Here is a 23,513-nt window from a genome sequence, read left to right on the forward strand (position 1 = left end):
AGGATATACAAATATTTTAAATGTACGATATTTACGAAATTGTAAATAATAAACATATATTGTAAATATATTTTGTATCATTTAAAATGTTTGTATACATATACAAGTATTTGTATTGTACGTATACAAAAGTGTGAATTCGTATAATTATATTTATTCCTTTATTGATTCGATCATATTATTATTTACGACGAATCATTATAGATTTATTTTCTATTACTTTCTATTTATTTTTGCTCTTTTTCTTTTTTCTTCATTTCTTTTTTTTTTTTAGACAAAGTTAGATTATTATCTAGCAGCCTTGAATGAATTAATAGTTTTGTTTTTTTTTTTTTTTACATTATCATTGAGCGTATTTAATGTAACATTTTAATTATTTTTTACATATCACAAATACCTACATTGACACATTTTTTAAAAGAAAATATTACGAAAATACATAGACAATTTGTTTTATATTATTAATGTCAAAGTTTTCTCAAGCGACACAATTGAAATATTTGAGAACATTGAACGAATGAATGAATAAACGATGAATGGACGAACGAATAAATGAATGAAATTAGAAATGTGTCCCTCGGAAAAGTTTGCTAATTCATTTACTTTTTATAATGTCGAATATTATTTCATTATGAGAACGTGCAATCTGGATAAGAAAAAATGAAAGACAAAGAAAGATAGATAATACTCTATCTCAACGTTAGTGCCATTGCACGCCATAGAAATCTTCAAGTTTTTTGTAAGAATAAACCCAAGTGCTGCACCCAAGATTTTCTATTCATGTACAATCCTCCATTTGTAGTTTTTCTTGAACTAGCCCACGATTTAATGCAGCCAATAGAGGATATTTTCCACAGCCGCAATTTCCGGAAAAATCGTCCAAGTCAAGCGACCATATTGATCCTCCGCCGAGATTTAATTCTCTTATAAGATCGGCCTGTAAAAAAAAAAAGAAAAAAAAGAAAAGTCAAAAGAACAGAAAGTTAATTTAAACACTTTTACATGCTAAAGCTAATATTTGTGTTAATACGTTATTTTGCCATACCTTTTTGAATACATTTGATACGTCATCATAACTGACCCATTGATCATCCTTCGTTGCATACGAACCAACACAACGTTCTGTATCTTTGGTTACGTTCCATTTAGCATTTTTCACGTTATCGCATATCTACAGTAAAAAAAGAAAAAAAACAAATTGCGATATATAAAATTTGCATTTCGTAGACAAAATGATGACAAAAAAAATTCAATGTTACTATCTATAGAATTAATGACAAACATTATCTTATCCATAACGAGTATTACTGTGGAATTTCAATGATGCCGAGCTTACAATGTAATACTTACTTCGTAATAAGAAAGAAATCCTGGGACTTTCGTGAATTTTCCAGCATGTCCAGGTCCGGAAGACTTCAAAGGAAAGAAATTAGAACTTCTTCCAGTCAATGGTGATGCATTTTTGGACAAAGTGAATGATTGTCCGTATGCTGGGATACCTAGGATAAGTTTTTCCGAAGATGCACCCTGTTCAATCCAATATTTCAAACTGGATTTTACATTCAGATATTGATCTTCGTTAGCTGAACAATGATACAATGGTGCCACGTGGCCAGTTTGACCTTCCCAATAACCATGATAGTCATAGGACATAACATCGATCCAATCAAGATATTCAGAAAGTAATGGAACTTGGTAAGCAAGATCAATCACTTTTTTATTTGATGAAACTGCGGCTGACAAAAGTAATCGTCGAGGTTTCAGTGCCGTTTTAAGATCTCGAAGAAGATAGACGTAGGCTAATTTATCGCTCTTAGGTCCACTGCTGCAGTTTACCTATAATTCATATCCCTTTTACATTCATACCCGTTCGTTTTTGTTCAATCTGATTTATTATTTATTGTTTATATTAGAAGGATTTACCTGCCAACATACTGGATATTCCCAAATGAGATTAAGACCATCGAATTTATATTTGTTCAAGAATTTAATTACGCTATCGACAAATTTCCTCCTATTAGCCGAATCACTCGCCATTTTACTATATTTGTCGCCCTGAGAATCTTTCCAACCTCCTAAAGCGATCGATATCTTAGCAGGATTCGAAGATTGAGCATTAAACAATATCATATCTCTCAAGAATTTTTCATCTTTTGTGTCCCAAGAGTCCGGCATTTTTATTGTTAAACTTTCGTCGTCTAATATTGCAAACCCGTAGATGACGTGTGTACAGAGATCTAAATCTAAATCTTGTACAATAAATCTTTCCACATTTTGTCTTTTCTGAGCCCAACTTGTTATGTAACAAACGATTTTCTTTAAGTTCTTCTCGCTAAGGGATAAAGCCATGAATGCATCACTTGTCTGAAAAAAAAAACGTGTACGGGAATGATATAATATAATTATTAGATATTAAAACTTGATACAATATTGATTGATTACACAATGCTTTCGTAGTTCTATGTTAGTTTGAATTGATAAGTTCATGTGTGTACCTGACGTTGTCTCTGTCCCTTTTTACATTTACTATTTTCCGGCCAGTCGCATCGATTGTCGTTCCAGTAAAGTCCATTAGGACAAGAACGCTCAGAAAGTTTACCAAAATTGCAGAGATAATACTTCGCACAATCATTCTTGTGTGGTATAAACAATTTATCACCACAATTACCTAAAGGTCCAATACCTGCTGGAGGTGGACCTGCTATTATTTCAACAGTATCATTTTCTTCGGATGATATGTCCAATTCTCCAGTAGTTGTTGTCATTGTTGTTGTTGTTGCGGGTGGCAAATAGCTTGGCCGAGATGTAGATGTGGACTCGGTCGGCCACCAAGTGCTTATAGTTTGCGTGGTAGATTGATCAATATCAATGGAAGTGGTTTCTGCACCAATGGAAAATAAAAAAATATCGTCCCTAAATTATTATTATATTTTAAGGTAAAAATACAAACCTGATACTACTGGACAAAGTGGTCCTTCAGGGTAGTTTCTCAAAACTCTATTCATTGTCCTTAACAAAGGACTAGGTTCGCAGCCACATCTATTCTTGAAATCGTCTAGATCCAATGCCCAAATCATGCCACCTCCAAGACCAAGTTTTTTTATTAATTCTGCTTTAATTCTGATCTGTTTCGCATCGTCAAAACTAACCCATTGATCCCCGTAATAAGCATAGGGTCCGATACGTCTCCGACTATCTTGAACTACCGACCAACCTTTCTTTAAGGTTCTTTCACAGATCTGAAAAGATGGAAAATAAAAAATTATATATTTGTAAGATGCACAATCATGAAGACTACGACAATGTAATTATATAGGAATAAGAGGATCATACTTCGTAATATGATAAGAAACCTCTTGCTCTTGTAGCTTCGCCTGCTTCTCCACCTCCATATGTTGGTGCATTTAATCCTCTTTGAGTTCTTTCTGCCAAAGAGAAGGATTGACCATACATAGGTGCACCCATTACTAATTTTTTCGGAGGTACACCCTGTTCTAACCAATAATGAACTGAAAAGTTCTATAAAAAGAAAAGACGCTTGAGTTTTCATAAAAATTTATGATAATTATTAGACATTTATAGAAGTTAGAAAACATACGGCATTGAAAGTAGGCTCCCAATCACTAGGAAGTGCATACAGTGGAGCTACATGACCGGTTTTCTTGTCCCACTGGCCATGATAATCGTACGTCATAACGGATATCCAGTCTAAATATTTTGCTAAGAAAACTACGTCATAGCCAGCATCGATAACTCGTTTACTTGGCGAAACAGCTGCGGATAACAATAGACCCTTTGGTTTAAAGACTTCACTTAAATGCTGTACTAAAAGTGCGAAGCTTTCTTTATCAGATTTTGGACCCTTTTTACAATCGACCTAGAATATAACACATGCAAATAACACCTTGTTTGGAATGATTATTTATTAAATTGCGTTTACGCAAGAAAGTACCTGCCAACAAACAGGATATTCCCAATCTAAATCGAGTCCTTCGAAACCGTATTTTTCAAGGAATTGTAAAACATGTGATGTGAATTTTTGCCTAGCGCTAGGTGAATTTACTAGACGACTGTATTTGTCACCTGCTGAATCATTCCATCCTCCGATAGCTAGCAATACTTTGATACCTTTTGATTTATAAGCGACTACCCTTTCATAAAATTCTATAATAAAAAAGGAATTGTTATGAAATAAAAAAAAATTGTTTTTTTTTTCTTACACAAACTTCTATATTTGAATAGAATATATTTACTGTTATCTATATCGGCCCAACTGTCGTGAGTCTTTATTGTTAAGCTGGAACCATCGAGAACAGCAAAGCCGTAAATGATGTGTGTACATAGATCACCATCTATATCCTCTGGAAGGAATTTTCCACCTTCTTGTCGATACCATGCCCAATTAGTGAAGTAACAAACAACTTTAAATCCTTTTCCATCATCAGGTATTATTGAAGTGGTATGCACAGGTGCAATAGTTTCAACTTCCATTAATGTTGTAGAAATTGGCGTTGAAGTAATCTCCGAAGTAACAGGTATCTTCCATTCTAATTCACTTCCAATAGCTGGTGGCTTGATTGCTGTATGATCGTCAAAGTACAAACACAATGAAGAAGACAATAATAACAAATAATGAAATAAAAATACGTACGTTTGTCATATTGATTAGGTGGCTCAGAGAGTACTTCTTGAAGCGTATGCATGAGTGGATGAGATCCTTCTTCGCATCGTCCTCTAAAATCATCAAGATCCAATGCCCAGACCATTCCTCCTCCAAGATTCATGTTTCTGACAAACTGAGCTTTCCGCCGTATCGAATCAGCATCATCGAAACTAACCCATTGACTTCCCTTATAAGCATATGGTCCCATTCTTTTCTCAGGATCTTGAACAACGGTCCAGCCATGATTACGAATTCGATTACAAATTTCGTAATATGCTAAAAATCCTGCTGCCCTTGTGAATTCACCAGCGTTACCGGCACTTGCTGGGGCATTCAAGCCAACTCCAGCTTTTGGATCGTTTATTGTAAAAGATTGTCCGTACAATGGCATTCCTAATTGATGAACAATAATTTTTAAAGTGAATTGTATAAAATTCACGTTTAATATACATATGTATATATATATATATGTATGTTAATAAGTAACATTACCCATGACTATACTTCTGGGTGGTGCACCTTTCGCGATCCAGTAATTTATCGAATAATTCGCATTGAAATAATAAAATTCATCATCTGGATGAGAATACATTGGAGCAACATGTCCAGTCTTTTTATCCCACTGTCCATGATAATCATACGTCATGACTGCAATCCAATCCAAATATTTTGCTAAAGTAGGTACGTCATACCCTTTATCGATTACTTTTTTACTAGGAGAGACAGCAGCTGTTAATAATAATCCTTTTTGTTTTAGGCTAGTACTTAATTCTTTTACTAATGCTGCGAAACTTTCTTTATCAGAGGCTGGTCCTTTCTTGCAATCCACCTAAATAATTGATTATATATTAATAACAAGTTTATTATTAATGGTATAATTTTGACATACCTGCCAGCATACTGGATATTCCCAGTCCAAGTCCAAACCATCAAAACCGTATTTTTCGATAAACTTAATAGTATGATCGATAAATTTTTGTCTTGCTGCAGGATTATTTACTAAACGACTATATTTATCACCAGCCGAATCATTCCACCCTCCTAAAGCCAATAATACTTTTAAGCCACGTTTCTTATAAGCTATAACACGTTCATAGAATCCTAGAGAGAAATAACAAATGAATTACAATTAACTCAGCAATAGTATTTATCATATTATATTTATGTAAGAGATATTCGTGGACGTACGATTATCATAATCGGCCCAAGAATCATGAGCTTTAATTATTAAATCAGAATAATCCAATACGGCAAATCCATAAACAATGTGAGTACAGAGAGTATGATCTATGTGCTCGGGTAAATATCGTCCTACACCTCTGCGATACCATGCCCAATTCGTGAAATAGCAAACAACCTGTATTAGAATGAAAACAAATTGAGAAATATTAATATATACTTTATTTATAATAAATGATAAGAAAATAAAAAGAAACTATAAACGTTACCTTAAAATATCCTGAAAGTGGTGAAACCTTATCGGGATCTATTTCAGCAGGAGATAAAGTCGTGGATTGAGTTGTACTCTGAATTGTTGTTGCTTTTTTTGTAGTAGACATTGTAGGCCTCTCAGTAATTAATGTAGTAGCAGATCCAATTTCAAAAGGAGGTTTTGTGCTAGGTTTTTCAGTTACATCCTCCTTATCGTCAATATCTTCTTGACAATTAGCTCTCGATGGCCAATCACAAATACGACTATGCTTATTAAAATGCAATCCTGGAGCGCAACGGAAGATTTCTTGGCGGCCCCATAAACAACCTTGGTAACTCCCACAATCACCAGGTACGTGACTATAACTACCAGAGATACAGCTCTGCAATAAGAATTATATAGATTAGTTATAATTTATGTTAAATTTATTAGACGTTTTAAGAAAAGTCTAGACCAACGTGTATACGTTGTATAATCCACCTTCGTAACTGTGTCCTTTACGACGAACAAAGCATTCTTCATTGGTTTCTCATTGCATGGTTTCTTGTATGCCCAATCACACATATTTTTTTCCTCATTCCAGTTTAATCCTGGACCACATTGTTGAGACACCAGATTCCCATTAACGCAGACTAAAAAGTTTATACAGGAATTTGGATAGGGGTAATATTGACCATGCTCGCATTCTTTCATCGGTTTTTCTGTTGACATAATGACAACGGTGGGCCTTTTAGTCGTGCTCGGACGATGTGTATTGGAAGTAGTCCATGCTGGTGTGGTCATTGATGTTGGTTTTTGAGTTAAAGAGATCGTCGTCTTTTTCGAGGAACTCCAGGTTGGTCTGTGGGTTGATGTGGTGCCTAAACAAATAGTATAAACAAATTAATGATACATTAGCTATATATATATGTCGCTGTTTATTCTTCGTCAACTCATGATTAGTACCATTTTGAAAGATTATATAGGGTAGCGATATGCTTGTCGAGAATATGATGAAAAAAATACATGCAAAGCCGATATGGATTTCCATTTTTTCCTCAGTCACATAGAGAATAAAAAATGTGATAAAACTACAAAAGATATGAAATCTAAAGAAATACTGAATAGTTAAAAAATATTAAGGCGATACATCACGAGGTTTTTTGCTCGAGGCTATAGTTGTAACACCAGTATAAAAATGTATAAATAGTGAACATGTTTATTCGCTTCGGCATGTAGAATGTAAACAGGTTTGCGAGTTTTGCTTGCATGGTAATGGATGAGAGAAATTCTGCGGATGGTCCATTGGAAGATTGCATCATTTTATGGAAATTGAAAGATGATGAATAATAATGGATTTACAGTATAATTTAGAAAGCCACCAATCATGGTTTTTATATAATGATAAGTTAAATGTTGAAAACTTCCGTTTAACGATTATCTAATGTATTATTATTTTTAACGCGAAGTAGATAAAAATTATGAAAATAAAAGACTTACTGATATCGGTTTGACATTTCGAAATTGATGGCCAATCGCATATACTACGTAATTTGTCCCAGTGTAATCCAGGTGCACAGCGTTCTCGTTTTAATTCTTTAAGAACGCATCGATAATAACTTCCGCAATCAATGGGATCAGGAGTATATTGACCTTCACTGCAGGATACAGGAGATATTGGTATATTTTCTGTTGTACTAGAGGGAGTAGTAGCGGGTGGTAAATAACTTGGAGCCCTAAATACAATAAATAATATAGAATAATAAAATCAACAATTCGATTATGACATGCATTATTAAAGTTCTTGGTGAATTTTAATAAATTCTACCATGTCACTGTTGACGTGCGTATTGTTGACGTCTCATGATGATGATGATGATGACTCGATGATATGGTAGGTTTCTGAGTCCAACTGGGTTGTGTCGTACTTGGTTTTTCAGTCCATGTTGGCCATGTAGTAACTTTAGTTGTTAACGTTGACATTGGCTTTGTCGATGCTGGACCACCCTCGACAGCATCGCTATGAGTTGTCATTGTTGGTTCTGGTGGTGTCACAGGTTCTTCTGGTCGTTGACAATCTTCTTTCATATTGTTTGGTGCCGGTGTACGAGAACGTCCTACGAATGAATAAATGAAGAGAAGCTTTCTTTCTTTAATATAAAATATAATTTTTGGCAAATCATTTTATCACCGACCTAATGCACGATTTATAGCTTTAAGAAGCGGGAAACTCTCTACACAGCAAAGATTTAAGAAATCGTCCAAATCGACAGTCCACATTGAGGCTCCACCATAATTGTTTTGTAATATATATTCACCCTTCTGAAACACGCTCTTTCGATCTTCATAGCCTACCCATTGATCTTTATGATAAGCACTTGGTCCTGAAATAATGTAAGTAGTAAAGGAACACGAAATAACAAAGATGATTGATCAATTGTGAACATTAATGTGAACATTAACTTTTACCTGATCCTACGGTCCAATCGTGCCTCTTGATTCTGTCACATATTTCATAGTAAGCTAACATTCCTGGTTGTTTTGTAAATTCTCCAGGTAGACCAGGGCCTGTAGCTGGATCACCAAGTCCCGTTTTATGAGAATCAGAGAGATGATAGGCTTGACCATATAATGGTATCCCGATTAACAGTTTTGATTTGTCCGCACCAAGATGTACAAGATATTCCATTGTGAAATTCTGAAAATATATTTTAACTATAAACTTATCGGTATTTAATTTCGTAATAATTTATCAATTGAATGAAAATTTTCATACAACGTTATAATATGTACGGCCATTGTTATTCATTCCATATAAAGGTGCCAAATGACCTGTTTTCGATTCCCAAGCACCATGATAATCATATGTCATTACTGAGGCAAAATCTACTTCATGTGAAATCTTCGCAACTTCATAAGCCTGATCGATAACTTCTTTATATCCTGACAAAGCTACTGCTAATGTGAGTTTGGGTGTTTGCTTGTCAAACTCCTTTCTTAATTCTTGAAGGAGCTTCGTGAAATTAGGTTTGTCAGAGTCTGGACCTTTTTTACAATCGCTCTGCCAACATTTCGGATAATTCCATTCGAGTGACAAACCATCGAAGTTATGTTTCTTTAAGAAACTTATCGTTGCTGAGATGAATTTTCGACGAGAAATAACATTGCTTATCAAACGAGAATATTTATCGCCAGAACTGTCGGTCCAACCACCAAGAGCTAAAAGTACTCTGGTTTCTTTAATTGACGTCACCCGTTCGTATAAACCTACAAGGAGCAAAGATTTTCATAAAAAATGTCATTTAGTTACATAATCATTTATAATAAAAAATTGATAATAAGACTGACCATTTTCTATATCGGCCCAAGGATCAAAAGTCTGTATCAACAAAGTGTCTGGATTTAAACTGGCGAACGCATAAATAATGTCGGTACATAAACGAGAATCCAAACGTTCTGGTACAAACTTTCCATCTGCTTTTCGGTAAATTGCCCATGAAGTGACGTAGCAAACGATTCGTGGACCTTTTTGTGTCAATTTTTCCATATAATTCTCTTTTTTTAAATCGTTTTGATTAACGACAAAATCCATTTCTTGTAAAACAATTTGATCGGAATAACCAGGTTTACAAATTTCTGGATTAGTCTTAATACAACGTCCTAGTACAGGATCGAAGAGCCGTTTGGGACCACAATAACCGTGATACATTTTACCTTATAAAAGATATTAACGAAATTGTCAGATTATTTTGTCACTTTATTATCGAATAAATTAATTAGTACCTTTAATGCAAGAATAAAATCCAGAACAATTCTCTGGATCAGCGAAAAGGCCTTTTTCAGAACATCTTTTAGTAGGTTTACTTTCATACAGTCCTAATGCATTCGTTGCAGTATTCAACATTGGCCATGGATTACCACAAATACCCTGTATAATTCGTGTAATATGTAGAAATATGTTAATAAAATTTTTCATTAAATTTATTTCCACTTGACGTAACTATAAATACCTGAAAATCATCTAAATCCAAAGACCACAAAGAGATACCAGCAAGTCCGTTAGATCGAATATATGCTGCTTTTATTTTCATTGATATAGGATCTTCGTATCCAATCCATTGATCTCCACGTTTAACATATGGACCATCTTCGTCTCTCCCAGATATCCATGAACCTTCCTCTAATCGTTCGCATATCTGATCATAAACGTTGATGTGTATAAATTAAATTCCAAAAAAAGTGAAGAAATATGTGATTTTTAAAAAAATACGAATATGTCTCACTTCATAATAGGCGAGTCTTCCATTAGGTATTTTAGTATATGGACCAGGGATTCCAGGTCCTAAAACTGGAGCACCAGCATCAGTGAAGTTTCCGAATTTAAGTGTGTATCCATCACCGAAAATTGGCAAGCCCAATACAGTTTTGGATGCTTGTTCCATGCCGGCACGTTCGAACCACTTATTAACTGCACGAATTACGGATTTAAATGGTGCAGGATGAAGAGCAAACTTTTCTCTTTTTAAATTGAAATCATTTCGCCAAGGCTTCAGTATCACTATATCGAAATTCGAAATGGTTTCTCGATGGATACGATCTTCAGCATGAAGAGCAATAGCTAAGGTCAATCCTTCGTCTGCTAAATTCCTTTTTAGGATTTTCGAGAAAATCTTTAAATCTGTTATAACATTCGTTTGCCAAGTATCTCCAATTTGCCAGTCTATCAGGACACCATCAAAATCATGTTGATCGATGAAACTGAGTATGGACTGAGAAATTTGTTCATAATCAGCTTCATTCAATTTATTGGATTTAATTCTTTCGTTGGGAAGCATGATCGATATGAGAATACGTAATGCTGGATCTCTTGAACGAAGACCTATAGCTGTCTTATAACCACCTATTAAATACATAATAATTAATTAATTATGGGAACCATAACGCAAATTTTCGGAATTTTTATTATGAAGTATTATATCGATTACCTTTAATTTCATCATATTCGTAATTCCAGGGTGTCACCTTGAAATCTGAATCTACAACAAAAAGACATAATTCGATAAAAAAAAATAAAAAGAAAAGAAAAATCATCTCTATTTTATTTATTATTCGTCTTATTATTTACCCAAATTAGCTCCGGCATATATCAAGTGAGTACATTTGTAATCCGGTAAAGATGCAGGTAATAAAGAGAACGGTTCCATCCTATGAGCTGCTCGGGAATCAAAATGACAGATGACTTTTGGATCGAGAATCCGTTGAATTCTACCTAAAGTTGGTGGTGCCAGTGGTTCGATCCATATAGATTCGTGTTCTACTCCACCAAAAAAGGGTGCCTCTCGATGTTCAACAGCATCCCTAAGTGGTAATCTCTGTTCCACGATACTGAAATTCAGCGTACTATGAAAAATTAATGGCCAATAGAACAATAAAATGTTTAATTTAATTCAACAAACAAACCTTGCTGAATGGCCTTCGTTTTTTGGATCTTTACGAAGTTTGATAGCACTCGAAGGTAAAGCTTCGACAGCATCGCGAAGTGGAATCCTATATGATCCAAATTCAACATTTTGTTTCGATTGATCTTGAAAACGATCGAATTCGATAGATCTTGGAGGGCTTTCAACTGCGCCACGTTGAAAGCCAAGTTCATTTAAGATCTCAGAATTGTCTTGAGTTGTTTGAAATTTCCAAGGTGGTGGTGGTAAGATTTCACGCGCTGGTACATCGTGTAATGGTCCCGCATAAGAAGAGCCGATCAGCAAAAAGACAATTCCGATCAGCATCGTACCCTGAAATCGATCTCATTTATTTCGAACAATTTTTATCAACGATCGATGATATTGACATTGACTCGTACACAGTAAATAGGAGCAAAGTGTGAATTGAAAAAAACATACATGCGAAAAGCTAATTATAAGCGTGGATATATGCATTCCCGATGCCGGCCAAACCTGTCTTCGTTTCGAGCTACGAGAAAACGAACAAGAAAAAAAGATCTCTGGTAATGGGAAACCGGTGATCGAGTTCGATCTAAGACCATGAGAGATTTTTGTATGCATATAATTTCTTTTGCTAGTTGTCATTTGTTTTTTTTTCCTTTTTTAATTATTACTACGATCAATAAGATCGAATGAATAGGGTTGTAAGTTGTATCGAATGACATATTAATTCAGACTAAGTATATCATACATAATATATAAATGTTATAAACTATAAATTATAAAATAATTAATATAAATCCTTTCTTTAATTTCTTTCTAATGTTTATGAATAAGCAATCATGAAAGGCGTGCCGATCTTATTCACCACTCTGAGTCACTATGAATGGTACATGTATTACGAATCACGTATTCGGAATATAAAAGATAGTATCCCTTTTCGTTGACCTTGACGATGAACGACCATGGCTATTACATTGATCGATATTGCTATCTCGAATAAAACGAGTACGATGACCGGTTAGGATACGATCGGGAATCAGATCTCTCGTTGTTTTGTGAAATGATATTCGATGTATGATCGATGATGCTTGAAATTTATAATCGGATATATTTCACCGTGCTATGTGACAACTACATAATCAATTATAATATTGTTTCGATACGATGATCTCATAAATATTTATATTATTATGTAGCTTAAGCCGATAATCCGATTAGGTCGCGTATCTAACATTTGTTTGTTTGTTTGTTTTCTTTTTCTTTTTTCTTATGATCGATGAAGAATATTTTTTTATATAATTGTAAAATTTCGAAAAAGATATATCATTCCGAGTTCTCTCTTCTTTCTTTTTTTTTCCCCTTTTTAACTCAAATAGAACGAAATTCATTTGCTCGTCACGATGGCTTTCAAGTAAGTAAATCTCTTTCCGATCTATTGTACGATGGTAATGCAAGGCCATATGCATGAAGAAGACATCTGGCATAATGCAAGTCGCATCTTTTCTTTCGTTCTATCAATGTCAAGACTCCTTGTATGGAAATCGCCGTTTACCTCAATGCTAACAGTTTAATAATAAACTTTAAATATTCATTGAAGGAAAAAGAGAAAAGATAAAAGTGAGCGACAAGATAAAGAGAAAGACGAAAACAGTATGCAAGGTTCAATGATCGTTATGAATGATGCATTGTTAAAAAAAAGAAAAGAAAAGAAAAGAAGAGAAGAGAAGAAGAAAAGAAAGAAAAAAAGAAAAAAAAGGAAAGGAAAAAGATAATGATTCATTAAAAAAGCATAAACATATTACGTTTCCAAGTAGAAAATCTAATCAGTAAAACTAGTCAATACGATAACATTATATACTTAGTCCGATTAGTATCTGATTGTTAATCATTCGCATATGCGTATGTACGCGCATACAAAATGAATTCCAAGGTTTCAAAACGAGACATTTATCAAAAAATATAAATAACATTAATATATTAGACTGTCGAATTTATCAAGTATTACATACGGGAGTAAGACTTTGAAAAGTCACTCTCCGGGTAACGTCGAGGGAAACGTCCGCTTTGTCGATTCTGCCGATCAACCCTTAGAATGTTGAAATTGAAAAGGTTTGAAGTGATCGGATGGTAGCACGCGGTTTGACAGCACTGATCAAAAGAATCACTGAAAGTGATCGGTCTTTTCCTCTTCTTCTTCTTCTTCTTCTTCTTCGATGTCGGTTGTTAGTCGTTCGCGATGAATTTTAAAAGGCACCACACAGAGCCCTCGATAGAGAGGACTAATCTGGACGCACGAATCTGGTATTCCGAACGCGAGAGGACGACCATATATACCTACACCATCGATAGCCCCTCGACCCGCACCCTTCTCTCTTTCTCTCTCTCTTTCTTTCTGTGCCATTGCTTCTTTGCTGTGTCCTTGACCACGAGAACGTGATCGCGTAGAGGCAGAGACCATTGGTGCCAACGACACCAAGCCGCTTCCTTGCAAGCCAAGGGGTGCGAGAACTCCATTTGGAATTGGCTTGTTTGATTTGGAGGTACTGTCTCACTTCGAAGAAAAGACAATCGAGAAGCCGTTCTCTTATGGAATATTAGATCCGTTCAACAAATATATTGTTAAGAGGGTGCGTCGGAAAACATCTAAAGCCGATGAGTGTACGAGGAAGAAATGATGAAATTGATCAATGACAGGATAAACAATTAAGCATAGAACGATACCTTGTAAAATGATATCTTAGGGTTGAAAGGAGCGAATTAATTGTTGATGAGCACTTCGTTCATACATCCAATGACTTTGGATTTTTACAGGATTTTCAGGATATTGGATTGTGAATTTGATGTTATGAGAAATTATCTAATTATCTAATTAAGAATTCAATAACTCTACTTCATCATTCAATTATATTATTCATTTTCTATTTTCTTCTTCTATTTACCCTGAAAATTTTTATTTTGTTAATTACGCCTTGAATATATTCAATAAGATTTTAGAGAAATATAAAAAGTCATAGATACATTGGGATGAGGATTGGGGATCGTTGCAATTTCATTTACATATACCAGATCTCAAAAGAAATTTTCTCCCTTTTCTTTAACCGACAAATCGTTCAGTTCTTCTCATTTGCATCCAAGTTTTGTCTTCATTCTTGTTTTCTCTTTTCACTTTCGTCGACCTGATAGGGACTAAGAAAAGTAATGGATTTAGAACGGGCAATAACGAATTTCTTCGAAAAATAAGGTATTCGAAAAAATGTCAACGAATCCCCTTGAACTTGTATATGGCCAAACAAACAGAATCAATTTTCACCGAAACCAGAAAACTCCAGAAAGTTATTAATAGCATGAGAATGCGCGAGCGGGGCTGCGAGAATGTTCTTGTTATCTTCTCGTTTTATATATCGTTGAAAACAAGGATCTACCTTAAACGAATACGTATTGATTTCCTTGTAGATTCTTTTTTGTTTTTTTTTCCCTCAAGATAAATTAGTATCTTTATTGTTCGAACCTATTGAAAGCCAAACAAGTATTTTTAAATGATGCAAAAAAATATATTTATATAGCAACAAATTAAATAGAGACAATAAAATAAATATATTTACAATATTAAATAGTGTATATACTTGTAATAAGAAAAAAAAAATTAATGAAAGAAAAGCAAATAAAAGAAAAAGAATCGACATTTTGTAAAAGTTTTAAAATAACTTTTGTACATAGTTAATGAGTCCACTTCATTCGTGTAGGAAGTTACAAAACTATACTCAATATGTGGATAACGAATTAATATGCATTGAGATCAGTGACCTCCGTTACTGAAATCCACTTTGCGTTTTGATGTGTCGCATCTTATTATATTATTATAGCATTAGTAATACGGTCCATTAACTATTATAAAATACTGTGTCTTCAGAGATTATCTTTCAATTTTTTAAGTACGGACAAGAGAATGCTATTAATCCAAGGACGAATAGAAATGCTATTACGTAATTTAAACGATTGTATTGTATAATCGCTTAAAAATTTCGGCAATACATTTGACATGTAAAAAATCTTCCTATTTTTCTATTCTGTTGTAAATTAAGCACTTCTCTCCTTTAAAAGCTGTATCTCCACCTACTAATGATATGCAGATGAAAAGATAAAAAAAAAGGAAAAATGAGTTAGAAGATTAGATCGATGTTTTAGAACGTTTGAAAAATCGACCCATTAGAAAGTCATAATTAATAGTTTGTATTTTAAAAAAAAAATATTTTTCATTTCTTATTCTTCCAAGAAATATTCCCAGAGTTCAATGAAATTGAACAAAAGACTGTTGATGAGATACATTCGACACACTTCGACGTGGCAAAGATCTAATCCTCGCTATGATCCGATCGTGTCTTCCACTACCACTTTGGAGGGTTTTAAGAACGGTTCAAGGACAGGATGTCGAGCTAAGCAACTTTTCTGGTTCGTGGGTTAGTGACCCAGGTCCCCAACCCACGTTTCGGGATTTCTATCTCGCATATGGACTCTCATGGCGTATGGATTCTCTTCTTTCTATTTTTCTATTTTTTCTGTCCTCGCCCTTTCTAAGATTGTTTTTTATTTTATTGTTTCTCTCTCTCCCTTACTCATTCTTTCTTTATTATTTATTCTTTTCATATGTACCAGAATATATATTGTCGTCCTTAGAAAAGAGAAGCGTTGCCTTGAGACAAAGGATCTCTATCTCTGCTTATTGATCAATCATGAATCTTCTTCCTATATTTTTCCATCATGAATAACATATATACTAATGAATCCAATAGATAATCGAAAAGTTAACGATCTCATTAATAAATATTTTTACATTCGTAAAAATGTAGAATTAGGTCGTCAATCGTTCTTGTTAATTTATTGGTTATCGCATCAATATATAATGAGATTGTCTATGTCAGGTAAATATTTTTAATAGGTTCGAATAGTTTGGTAATATCGATTAGAGAATCCAAAAATTAATAGATTTTCATTATTTTTTTTTTTTCTTTAACTTCTTACAACATATTTTGTTTTTCTATCCACTGAAAACTAACGGAGGTATACCTGTATATGATAATTAAAAAACTGCAATATATTATATAGATAATGCGTACACCAATGAGTAAGTTAATTTAATTACCTCATCGAAATAATAAATCTATTTTTATCTATAATCTGTCATATTTATCTTCCATACACGAAAGAAAGAAATTAGAAGCACTCTAATGCATTTACGTAAAAAGACGTCTTCGTCGTTCAAAAACAGGAGACATGTCTGTAACAGAGCAGCCGGCTGTCACAAACAGAGACAATTCAATGCAGCTTGAGTAAATCAGTTTAGTATAAAAGAAGCATGTTTTCCGAGAAACGATAACATTGTCTTCTTACTTCTTCGGCAGTATACTCGAAACAATTCTAAATTTCTAGGAACATAGAAAGGTAAGGATCAATTTTAACATTTTATATCAAGTCTCTAAAGTATTATCCTGAGAAACTTTTGAATTATTAAAATCATTTGATTTAATTAATTAATATTACCTAGAAGATTATTGTTTTCATATCTTTTTTTTTTTTTAACTAATTAACACCTTACATACGGTATAATTTTTCGTATATTGATTTACGTGCCATGGAATTATTTTTAATGATATACAGTTGTTGAGATACAGTAAACTTGACACCAAATAAAAATCATATAAAATTTGATGTCGCATTTAATTTAAAAAGTTTTATGAATCTAAAATTGTCCTGACATTAAAAAATACGAATGAAGTAAAAACGGGATTTTCCCGCATTATAAAGTGTTAAAAAAGAAGTAAAAATTTTGCGAAAGATCCTCGTTTATCCTATGTATGTGCATTTACAAATTCTTGCTGTTTCTTTCCGTAGAAGGATCAAACCCAAGATCATCATGAAGTTCTTATATATTCTCATTCTTATGATTGGAATTATCTATCAGATATTTGCCACCATGGATGATACAGAAAGGAATGTCTTCTCGATGAACGTTCCTTATGGAAGAGGATTGGTAAAATCTTTTTTTTTTTATATATTTAATTAATTAACAAATTATGTCAGAGTATCAGTTTTTTAATATAAATTTAAATTACTGATATTAAGGAACAATGCATAAACATGATCTATGAATAGGAGAATGAACTATAAAATTGTATCTCTTAATAAAAAATAATACTTAAAATTGACTTTTTTCTCGCAGGACAATGAACTGCAACTTGCTAGATTGTTAATGGCATCGCCACGGCTTTGCTATCCAAAACGTAACTCCGAGATTATCAATACTTTACTGGGTCTTCCAAAAAATATGAACAATGCTGGAAAATGAAATATTTATGATAGAATTGATACGGATAATTATTTATAAAAATATGTATATTCTATTAATAAGTTTTAATTGCAATTGTAAAAGAGTGCTTTGTTCTTGAATAACACAATGAAAATCAAAGATGTAACAGCACAAAATTTTTGTTATTTTATTTCTATCATGTAACTAAGTTATATGCATATAAATTAGAAAAAATAAATAAAAGAATGCGAAGAAATAATTTTTGATAAATTTTATTTTTCTTTTTTCCATTACATGCTTATTAATTTAATTGTATTTCCTACCTCTATATATATTTTTAAGAGATATCTTCTTAAATGGGGTGAGAATAATAAAAACAAAATTGTATAAGCAAGTAATTTATCATAAATATTGCATAGTTGATTTTATAATCATAGACAAATCCATTTTCTTAATCTAGTAAAAATATAGGAAACTTCATGCGTACCATTTATATATTTCAATTATGTCTCGTAAGATTACATAAAATGAAGAATTCATTAAAAACCATATACAGTATAACGTTTTTCACATAATTTTATATTACAAATGAAAATTACCTTGCAGTAAACAGAAGTCTTAAATGTATATGTTGTTACCCATGTTGTTACACAACTATATGAAAATAATCATTTTTGAATCGTCGAGACCATAGATAGACATAGCATTGTCTATTGCGCCATTATGTAAAAAACTCTGCACAATAAATGGTTAACGCTATAAATCAATTTAAATAACTTTATCGATCATTTGATTATATTAATTAAATGTTTGAAAAACTCATAAAAATGCAATACCTTCTTTTTTTATAAATTACCCTCCAATATCTTGACGAATTTACTTGTAGATATATATATATATATATATATATATATATGTGTGTGTGTGTGTGTATATATATATATATATATATGTATATATCAAGAAATTATATTTATTTTCTTATCAACGAAAGATTCGTCAGAATTGTTAGAACTTTAAATGGAAACCACCTCCAACAGGTGGTTGTCTTCCACCATCCATCAATCCCATGTGAAAGCCTGAATTACTTAGATCAGCATCGTCACCATCTCCCAACTGTTTGTATTCTTTTCCACCACTAGGTGGTTTGGGTGATGCATTTGCTGTTCTTTGCCCTAATTCTGATTTAGCAGGCCAAGTGGGAAACATTTCTGGTGCGATTGGTAAGGGTGCTTCCGTGAAATAGGGGTGTTTCAATGCATCCTCGGCTGTTATCCGTTGTTGTGGATCGTATGTTAAAAATCTAAAAAATGTATTAAAATAGTTAAGATTAATTATTTCATTATATAATTATTTATTCAAAAAAAAAAAAAAAAAAAAAAAAAAAAGTTTTATGGTTAGGTTAAATAGGTTAAAATGTTAATTACTTGTTTAATAATTCAATCCCTAGATCCGAAAGAGACAAACTAAATCTTTGTTTTAAATTATTTACAGGATAATGAGCAAATGGAATTTTTTGAACCATTGGTAATTTACTATATCCTGGCCAAATACGATCACTTGGTGTACCCAATTCCTTAAATATCTTATTCAATTGATCAATTTCCGATTTTCCTGAAAAGAGAGCTTCCATCCTGAGTAATTCCGCAAAAATACATCTGAAAAAATATTTTAATATAATTAATATTCCATGCTTTTTCTAATAATAATAATATATATATATTTATTTATTATAGTTAATACCATGAATATTAATATGCTACATACCCTACGGACCACATATCAATGGGTGTACTATACTCATTGCCACCTAACAATAATTCTGGTGCTCTATACCAAAGTGTCACTACAACTGGTGTGTATTGTCGCAATGGAGAACCATATTCACGAGCTAAACCAAAATCGCCAACTTTTAGAATACCTCGATGACTTAATAATAAATTTGATGTTTTTAAATCTCGATGAAGAATCCAATTATCATGTAAGTGTGCTACCGCACGTAATAATTGTTCCATAAGACACTTTACCTCACCTAAAGTAATAAAAATTTATTCCATTACTATCTAGTAAATAAAAAATATATAAAGTTTAAATCTTATGTAAATCTATAAAGACATAATAAAAAAAAGTTAATAATATTTTACCAGGTATAAAAACTTGTTTCTTCTGCTTTATTGTTTCTATCAATGACTTTAGATCGTGCTCTACATAATCCATAACTATAAATATCTTATCCATGTTACTACCAACAACTATTTCTCGCACAGTTACGATATTAGGATGCTGTGCCTTTAACAGAGTATTAATTTCTCTTAAACTGGTAATAGGAAATCCTTCCTTTTCTTTCTCCATTTTTAATCTTTTTAATGCAACGATTTCATCTGTTCGTTTATCGCGTGCTCTGTATACAACACCATACGTACCTTCTTCTATACGATTTAAGCATTGAAATTCCTCAACGCTTCTACAACCTAAAAAATAATTTTCTTCTTTATGGCATGAAACATCAAATTATTGTTTTGTTCTTAAAGATAAACGAATATAAATGAAACCTTGAATGGCCGGTAAATATGGAGGTAATTCAGGTTCTTCATTTTTCTTTTCCTCCTCTTCCTCTTCTTCCTCTGCATTCTTGGCAGTACCATTCGGATCCACATGACCAGGTGAATCTCCGTCAGAATGATCAGACTTTGCTAAACGTTCTACAGACAATGGACTCGGATTATTATAATCAGATCCATCGTTAGAATCACCGTTAGAACCCTTGTTTGATTCATTTGACTCATCGTCCTCGTCGCTACTAGAATCTGAAGAATCAGAAGAATGTCTGTCTGATGATCTCTCGTGTATACTTCTTTGTCCGTCCGAAGAATGCCTGGATCTGAAAAAAAATTCAATTAAATGACAAATTATTTGTATAATTTTTGACATGACACAATGTATATAACATAAACTTACTCGACCGACTTTGAACGTCCTTCATCGGATTGCGCTGGACTAGGACTTTCATCTGATAACTCAACGATAGATGGGTCTTGACAAGTTTCAGGACTTAATGGTCGCTTTTCACCTCGTTTCAATCGTCTAGCTTCTAATTCTAGACGTGAAACTTCTTTTCTTCTAGCCATTTCTCTATCTGCTTCCAATAATCTATAATTTTGAAAACGAATTGTTAATACTTTAAAGGGGAGAAAAAAAAAGAAAAAAGAAATTTATAATTTGTTTCTTATAACCTTTCTTTTCTAAGTTCTTGCTCTGTCATTTCCTTTGGTTCTTTTGGATGTATTTGAATTTCATTGACCTCCATTTCATCGACTTCTATCTCTGTATTCACAATTTCCATTGCTTCTCGTAATTGTTTCTCTCTATGTTCTTTCTCTCGTTCAATTTTTTCTCTTTCTCTGTCACGGAACCTATCATGTTTATGAGACCTCTTGTGTCGCTTCTCACTCCTCTCAGTTCTTTCCATCAAATCTGCTTCAGAATATTGCTCTTCTAAAACTCGAATTTGCCTGCGTTCTTCCATTCGAATATCACGGCGACTACCTCCATCATCGATAGCTCGCATATCACGACGTTCACGTATCTCTTCTATTCGTACTTCTCGGCGATCTCGAGAATCACGAATTTCACGAGAATCCTCTAAGCGTATTTCTCGTCGAGATTCAACTTTATATTCACGTAATTCACGAGGATCCTCTCTTCTTTCTCTTCTCTTATCCAACAATCTTAAGAAAAATAAAAGAATTAATGTCTATTATATAAGAATAATGGAATACAATATATAAATTTGAAGAAAAAAAAAAAAAAGAATACCTTTCCCTTAAATCTTCTAATACTCTATCACCTGTAGAACGTTCCTTTCTCTCATGTCTTGATTCTCTATCCCTAGAATGGCTCTCCATTCTCTCTAATCGTTCCATTCTTTCTCTTTCTCTTTTAGAACCTTCTGATCTCTCTGATCTGTCCAATAGATCCATACCATGTCTACGATGTCTATGTTTGTCCCTATGTCTATCTTCTGCACGATCATGATGACGCGACTTGCGTTCTTTTTCCTCGCGACGATCCCTTCTTTCATTGTGTTTTTCTCTTCTATGAGAAGATCCTGATTTTCTATGCCGAATTACGGCCTGTGGTGGTTTTATATCCAAAGAATCAGCTGTATCTCCGCCATCTTCTTCTGAAAAACTAAAACATGTAATATTTTAATATATAAATGCATATTAACTATGTATGTCTTATATTTAAAAATTTTATTTTATTGATTAATATAATTAACAATAACAAAATATCAAAATAAATGAATATTTTATGAACAACTGATGTAGAAATAATATAAATAATCTATATATATATATATATAAGATTTAGAAGATATGAAAAAAAATAAATAAATAAAAAAATAAAAGAAGAAACAACCGACCGAATATTTTAATTAACAATTAATGTCACATTAATTTTATTTTATGTATGTTTGATATATTAGAATGTAGTACCTATAGAATCTCGGTAACATGAGCATTCCTCGACATTATGTACATACGTAACGCAATACTTTATCACTCAACACACTTTTCGAACCTTTTTATCAAGGAACGTACATAGAAAAGTTATCGAAAATCTTAATATTCCAAAAATATAAAAAAAGTTCGCATAAATCTTATGATTAGTAATTAAACATAATAATATTTTTCCTTTTCACAGAAATTTAATGCACTTGTATTAATCGCATATATTACGCGCGTCTTTACCCATTGATTACTCAAACTAGACTACAGCGGCGCTGTCGGAAAAACTATGAACTAAAAAGCTTCAATAGAAACTTTTAACCTGTTATGAATTATACGAAAGAGTTGGTAACATTTTGTTAGGTTATTTTACTTATTTTTAATATAAACGAACAGAATATCTATGATTTTATTCAACATTTTATGCATATTTACGTAAACGTTCATAAAATATAATACAGTACGATCACATTTTTTTTTTTATATAGATAACAGCATTTGATATAAGATAGATAAGAAATAGGTTGAATTGAAATTATTATTTTACTGTATAAATATAAAATATATAACAAATATTCTAAGGCAATGAAGTGTAAACTTCTTAAAGAATCGTTATCATTATGCATTTCTGCTCTAAAGTAATAAATAATTGGGAAGTAATAGAAATGAATGCTATTAACTTTAACAAATTAAATATCAGCATGCATGTGCACAAAATATGTGAAGCTATTATAAAAATAAGAAATATATATGTCTATATATATATATATATACATATACATATATTTCCAAAAGCATGTTTAACAAAGTAAAACGTAAGTAAAACGTAAGTAAAAGGTAAGTAAAACGTAAGTAAAAGGTAAGTAAAACGTACGTAAAACGTATAACTCGTGTAATATATTCAAGCAAGTCTATTAGGCAAGCGACATAAAAACTTACTTTATTATTTTAAGGTTACAATACCTGAAGTCATCCATATCTTTCGATGGACTTTTCTTGATTTCTCCGTCTTCACTTTGATTATCAATATCCATGTCCGCTCCGTCTTCCGACATATTTTTAACCTAAGACCTTCGACCTCACAACCCACTGGAACTACCGACGCCCCTTTACAATATAAAGACGGTTAAATTTGCGATGACACTATAGCCCTCTACCATAGAACTTATAAGCTTTTCTT

At 32.8% G+C, this 23,513-nt stretch overlaps 3 protein-coding genes across 7 annotated transcripts; 1 reads left to right on the forward strand and 2 right to left on the reverse strand.

Annotated features, from left to right (window-relative positions):
- Positions 1–124: 124 nt before the first annotated feature.
- LOC118451405 (putative chitinase 10) lies at positions 125–13,704 on the reverse strand. Its single transcript, XM_035887886.2, has 29 exons — positions 13,528–13,704; positions 11,535–11,866; positions 11,200–11,459; positions 11,060–11,110; positions 10,358–10,974; positions 10,085–10,270; positions 9,858–10,002; positions 9,423–9,788; positions 8,851–9,341; positions 8,544–8,772; positions 8,270–8,458; positions 7,903–8,191; positions 7,575–7,810; positions 6,576–6,955; positions 6,112–6,477; positions 5,852–6,020; positions 5,553–5,764; positions 5,156–5,492; positions 4,652–5,056; positions 4,254–4,580; positions 3,953–4,164; positions 3,599–3,877; positions 3,334–3,519; positions 2,951–3,239; positions 2,496–2,881; positions 1,924–2,364; positions 1,351–1,836; positions 1,046–1,171; positions 125–937 (listed from the first exon to the last, which is right to left on the reverse strand). The coding sequence occupies exons 2-29, from the start codon at positions 11,858–11,860 to the stop codon at positions 779–781; spliced, it is 8,145 nt and encodes a 2,714-aa protein (XP_035743779.2). The 5' UTR covers positions 11,861–11,866; positions 13,528–13,704; the 3' UTR covers positions 125–778.
- Positions 11,265–17,976, forward strand: Pdf (Pigment-dispersing factor). 4 transcript variants are annotated; one of them, XM_085655202.1, is made up of 4 exons: positions 13,952–14,058; positions 16,785–16,957; positions 17,408–17,546; positions 17,736–17,976. In XM_085655202.1, exons 3-4 carry the CDS (start codon positions 17,430–17,432, stop codon positions 17,859–17,861), a joined length of 243 nt encoding a protein of 80 aa, XP_085511328.1. In that variant the 5' UTR covers positions 13,952–14,058; positions 16,785–16,957; positions 17,408–17,429; the 3' UTR covers positions 17,862–17,976. The 4 variants fall into 4 exon arrangements, with proteins under 4 accessions (XP_035743808.2, XP_085511328.1, XP_085511326.1 ...); XM_085655200.1 differs by lacking the exon at positions 13,952–14,058 and adding an exon at positions 15,240–16,039 and having other exon boundaries at positions 16,723–16,957; XM_085655201.1 differs by lacking the exon at positions 13,952–14,058 and adding an exon at positions 15,240–16,039.
- A 737-nt stretch (positions 17,977–18,713) lies between these two features.
- Positions 18,714–23,490, reverse strand: Pitslre (cyclin dependent kinase 11B pitslre). Of its 2 annotated transcripts, none has more exons than XM_035887888.2 (9): positions 23,297–23,490; positions 21,639–22,013; positions 21,056–21,550; positions 20,781–20,972; positions 20,375–20,703; positions 19,967–20,293; positions 19,590–19,854; positions 19,250–19,480; positions 18,714–19,125 (listed from the first exon to the last, which is right to left on the reverse strand). In XM_035887888.2, exons 1-9 carry the CDS (start codon positions 23,386–23,388, stop codon positions 18,831–18,833), a joined length of 2,601 nt encoding a protein of 866 aa, XP_035743781.2. In that variant the 5' UTR covers positions 23,389–23,490; the 3' UTR covers positions 18,714–18,830. The 2 variants fall into 2 exon arrangements, with proteins under 2 accessions (XP_035743781.2, XP_035743785.2); XM_035887892.2 differs by lacking the exon at positions 23,297–23,490 and adding an exon at positions 22,322–22,574.
- Between the last annotated feature and the right edge of the window lie 23 nt (positions 23,491–23,513).

The sequence above is a fragment of the Vespa mandarinia genome, chromosome 2 (genome assembly GCF_050613455.1).
Source record: "Vespa mandarinia isolate Hongniang chromosome 2, ASM5061345v1, whole genome shotgun sequence".
Classification (NCBI taxonomy): Eukaryota; Metazoa; Arthropoda; class Insecta; order Hymenoptera; family Vespidae; genus Vespa; species Vespa mandarinia.

What these genes read in the sequence shown, in the direction of transcription:
- LOC118451405 (XM_035887886.2), bottom strand. Translation starts at nt 11,860, where the DNA reads ATGCTGATCGGAATTGTCTTTTTGCTGATCGGCTCTTCTTATGCGGGA. An exon ending in TTGGGCCGATTATGATAATC is followed by an intron (nt 5,765 to 5,851) that starts GTACGTCCACGA and finishes ATTTCTCTCTAG; the next exon opens with GATTCTATGAACGTGTTATA. An exon ending in ACCCAGAAGTATAGTCATGG is followed by an intron (nt 5,057 to 5,155) that starts GTAATGTTACTT and finishes TTCATCAATTAG; the next exon opens with GAATGCCATTGTACGGACAA.
- Pitslre (XM_035887888.2), bottom strand. Translation starts at nt 23,388, where the DNA reads ATGTCGGAAGACGGAGCGGACATGGATATTGATAATCAAAGTGAAGAC. An exon ending in GAAACAAGTTTTTATACCTG is followed by an intron (nt 19,855 to 19,966) that starts GTAAAATATTAT and finishes TTATTACTTTAG; the next exon opens with GTGAGGTAAAGTGTCTTATG. An exon ending in ATTGATATGTGGTCCGTAGG is followed by an intron (nt 19,481 to 19,589) that starts GTATGTAGCATA and finishes ATATTTTTTCAG; the next exon opens with ATGTATTTTTGCGGAATTAC.
- Pdf (XM_035887915.2), top strand. Translation starts at nt 17,430, where the DNA reads ATGAAGTTCTTATATATTCTCATTCTTATGATTGGAATTATCTATCAG. An exon ending in TTCCTTATGGAAGAGGATTG is followed by an intron (nt 17,547 to 17,735) that starts GTAAAATCTTTT and finishes TTTTTCTCGCAG; the next exon opens with GACAATGAACTGCAACTTGC.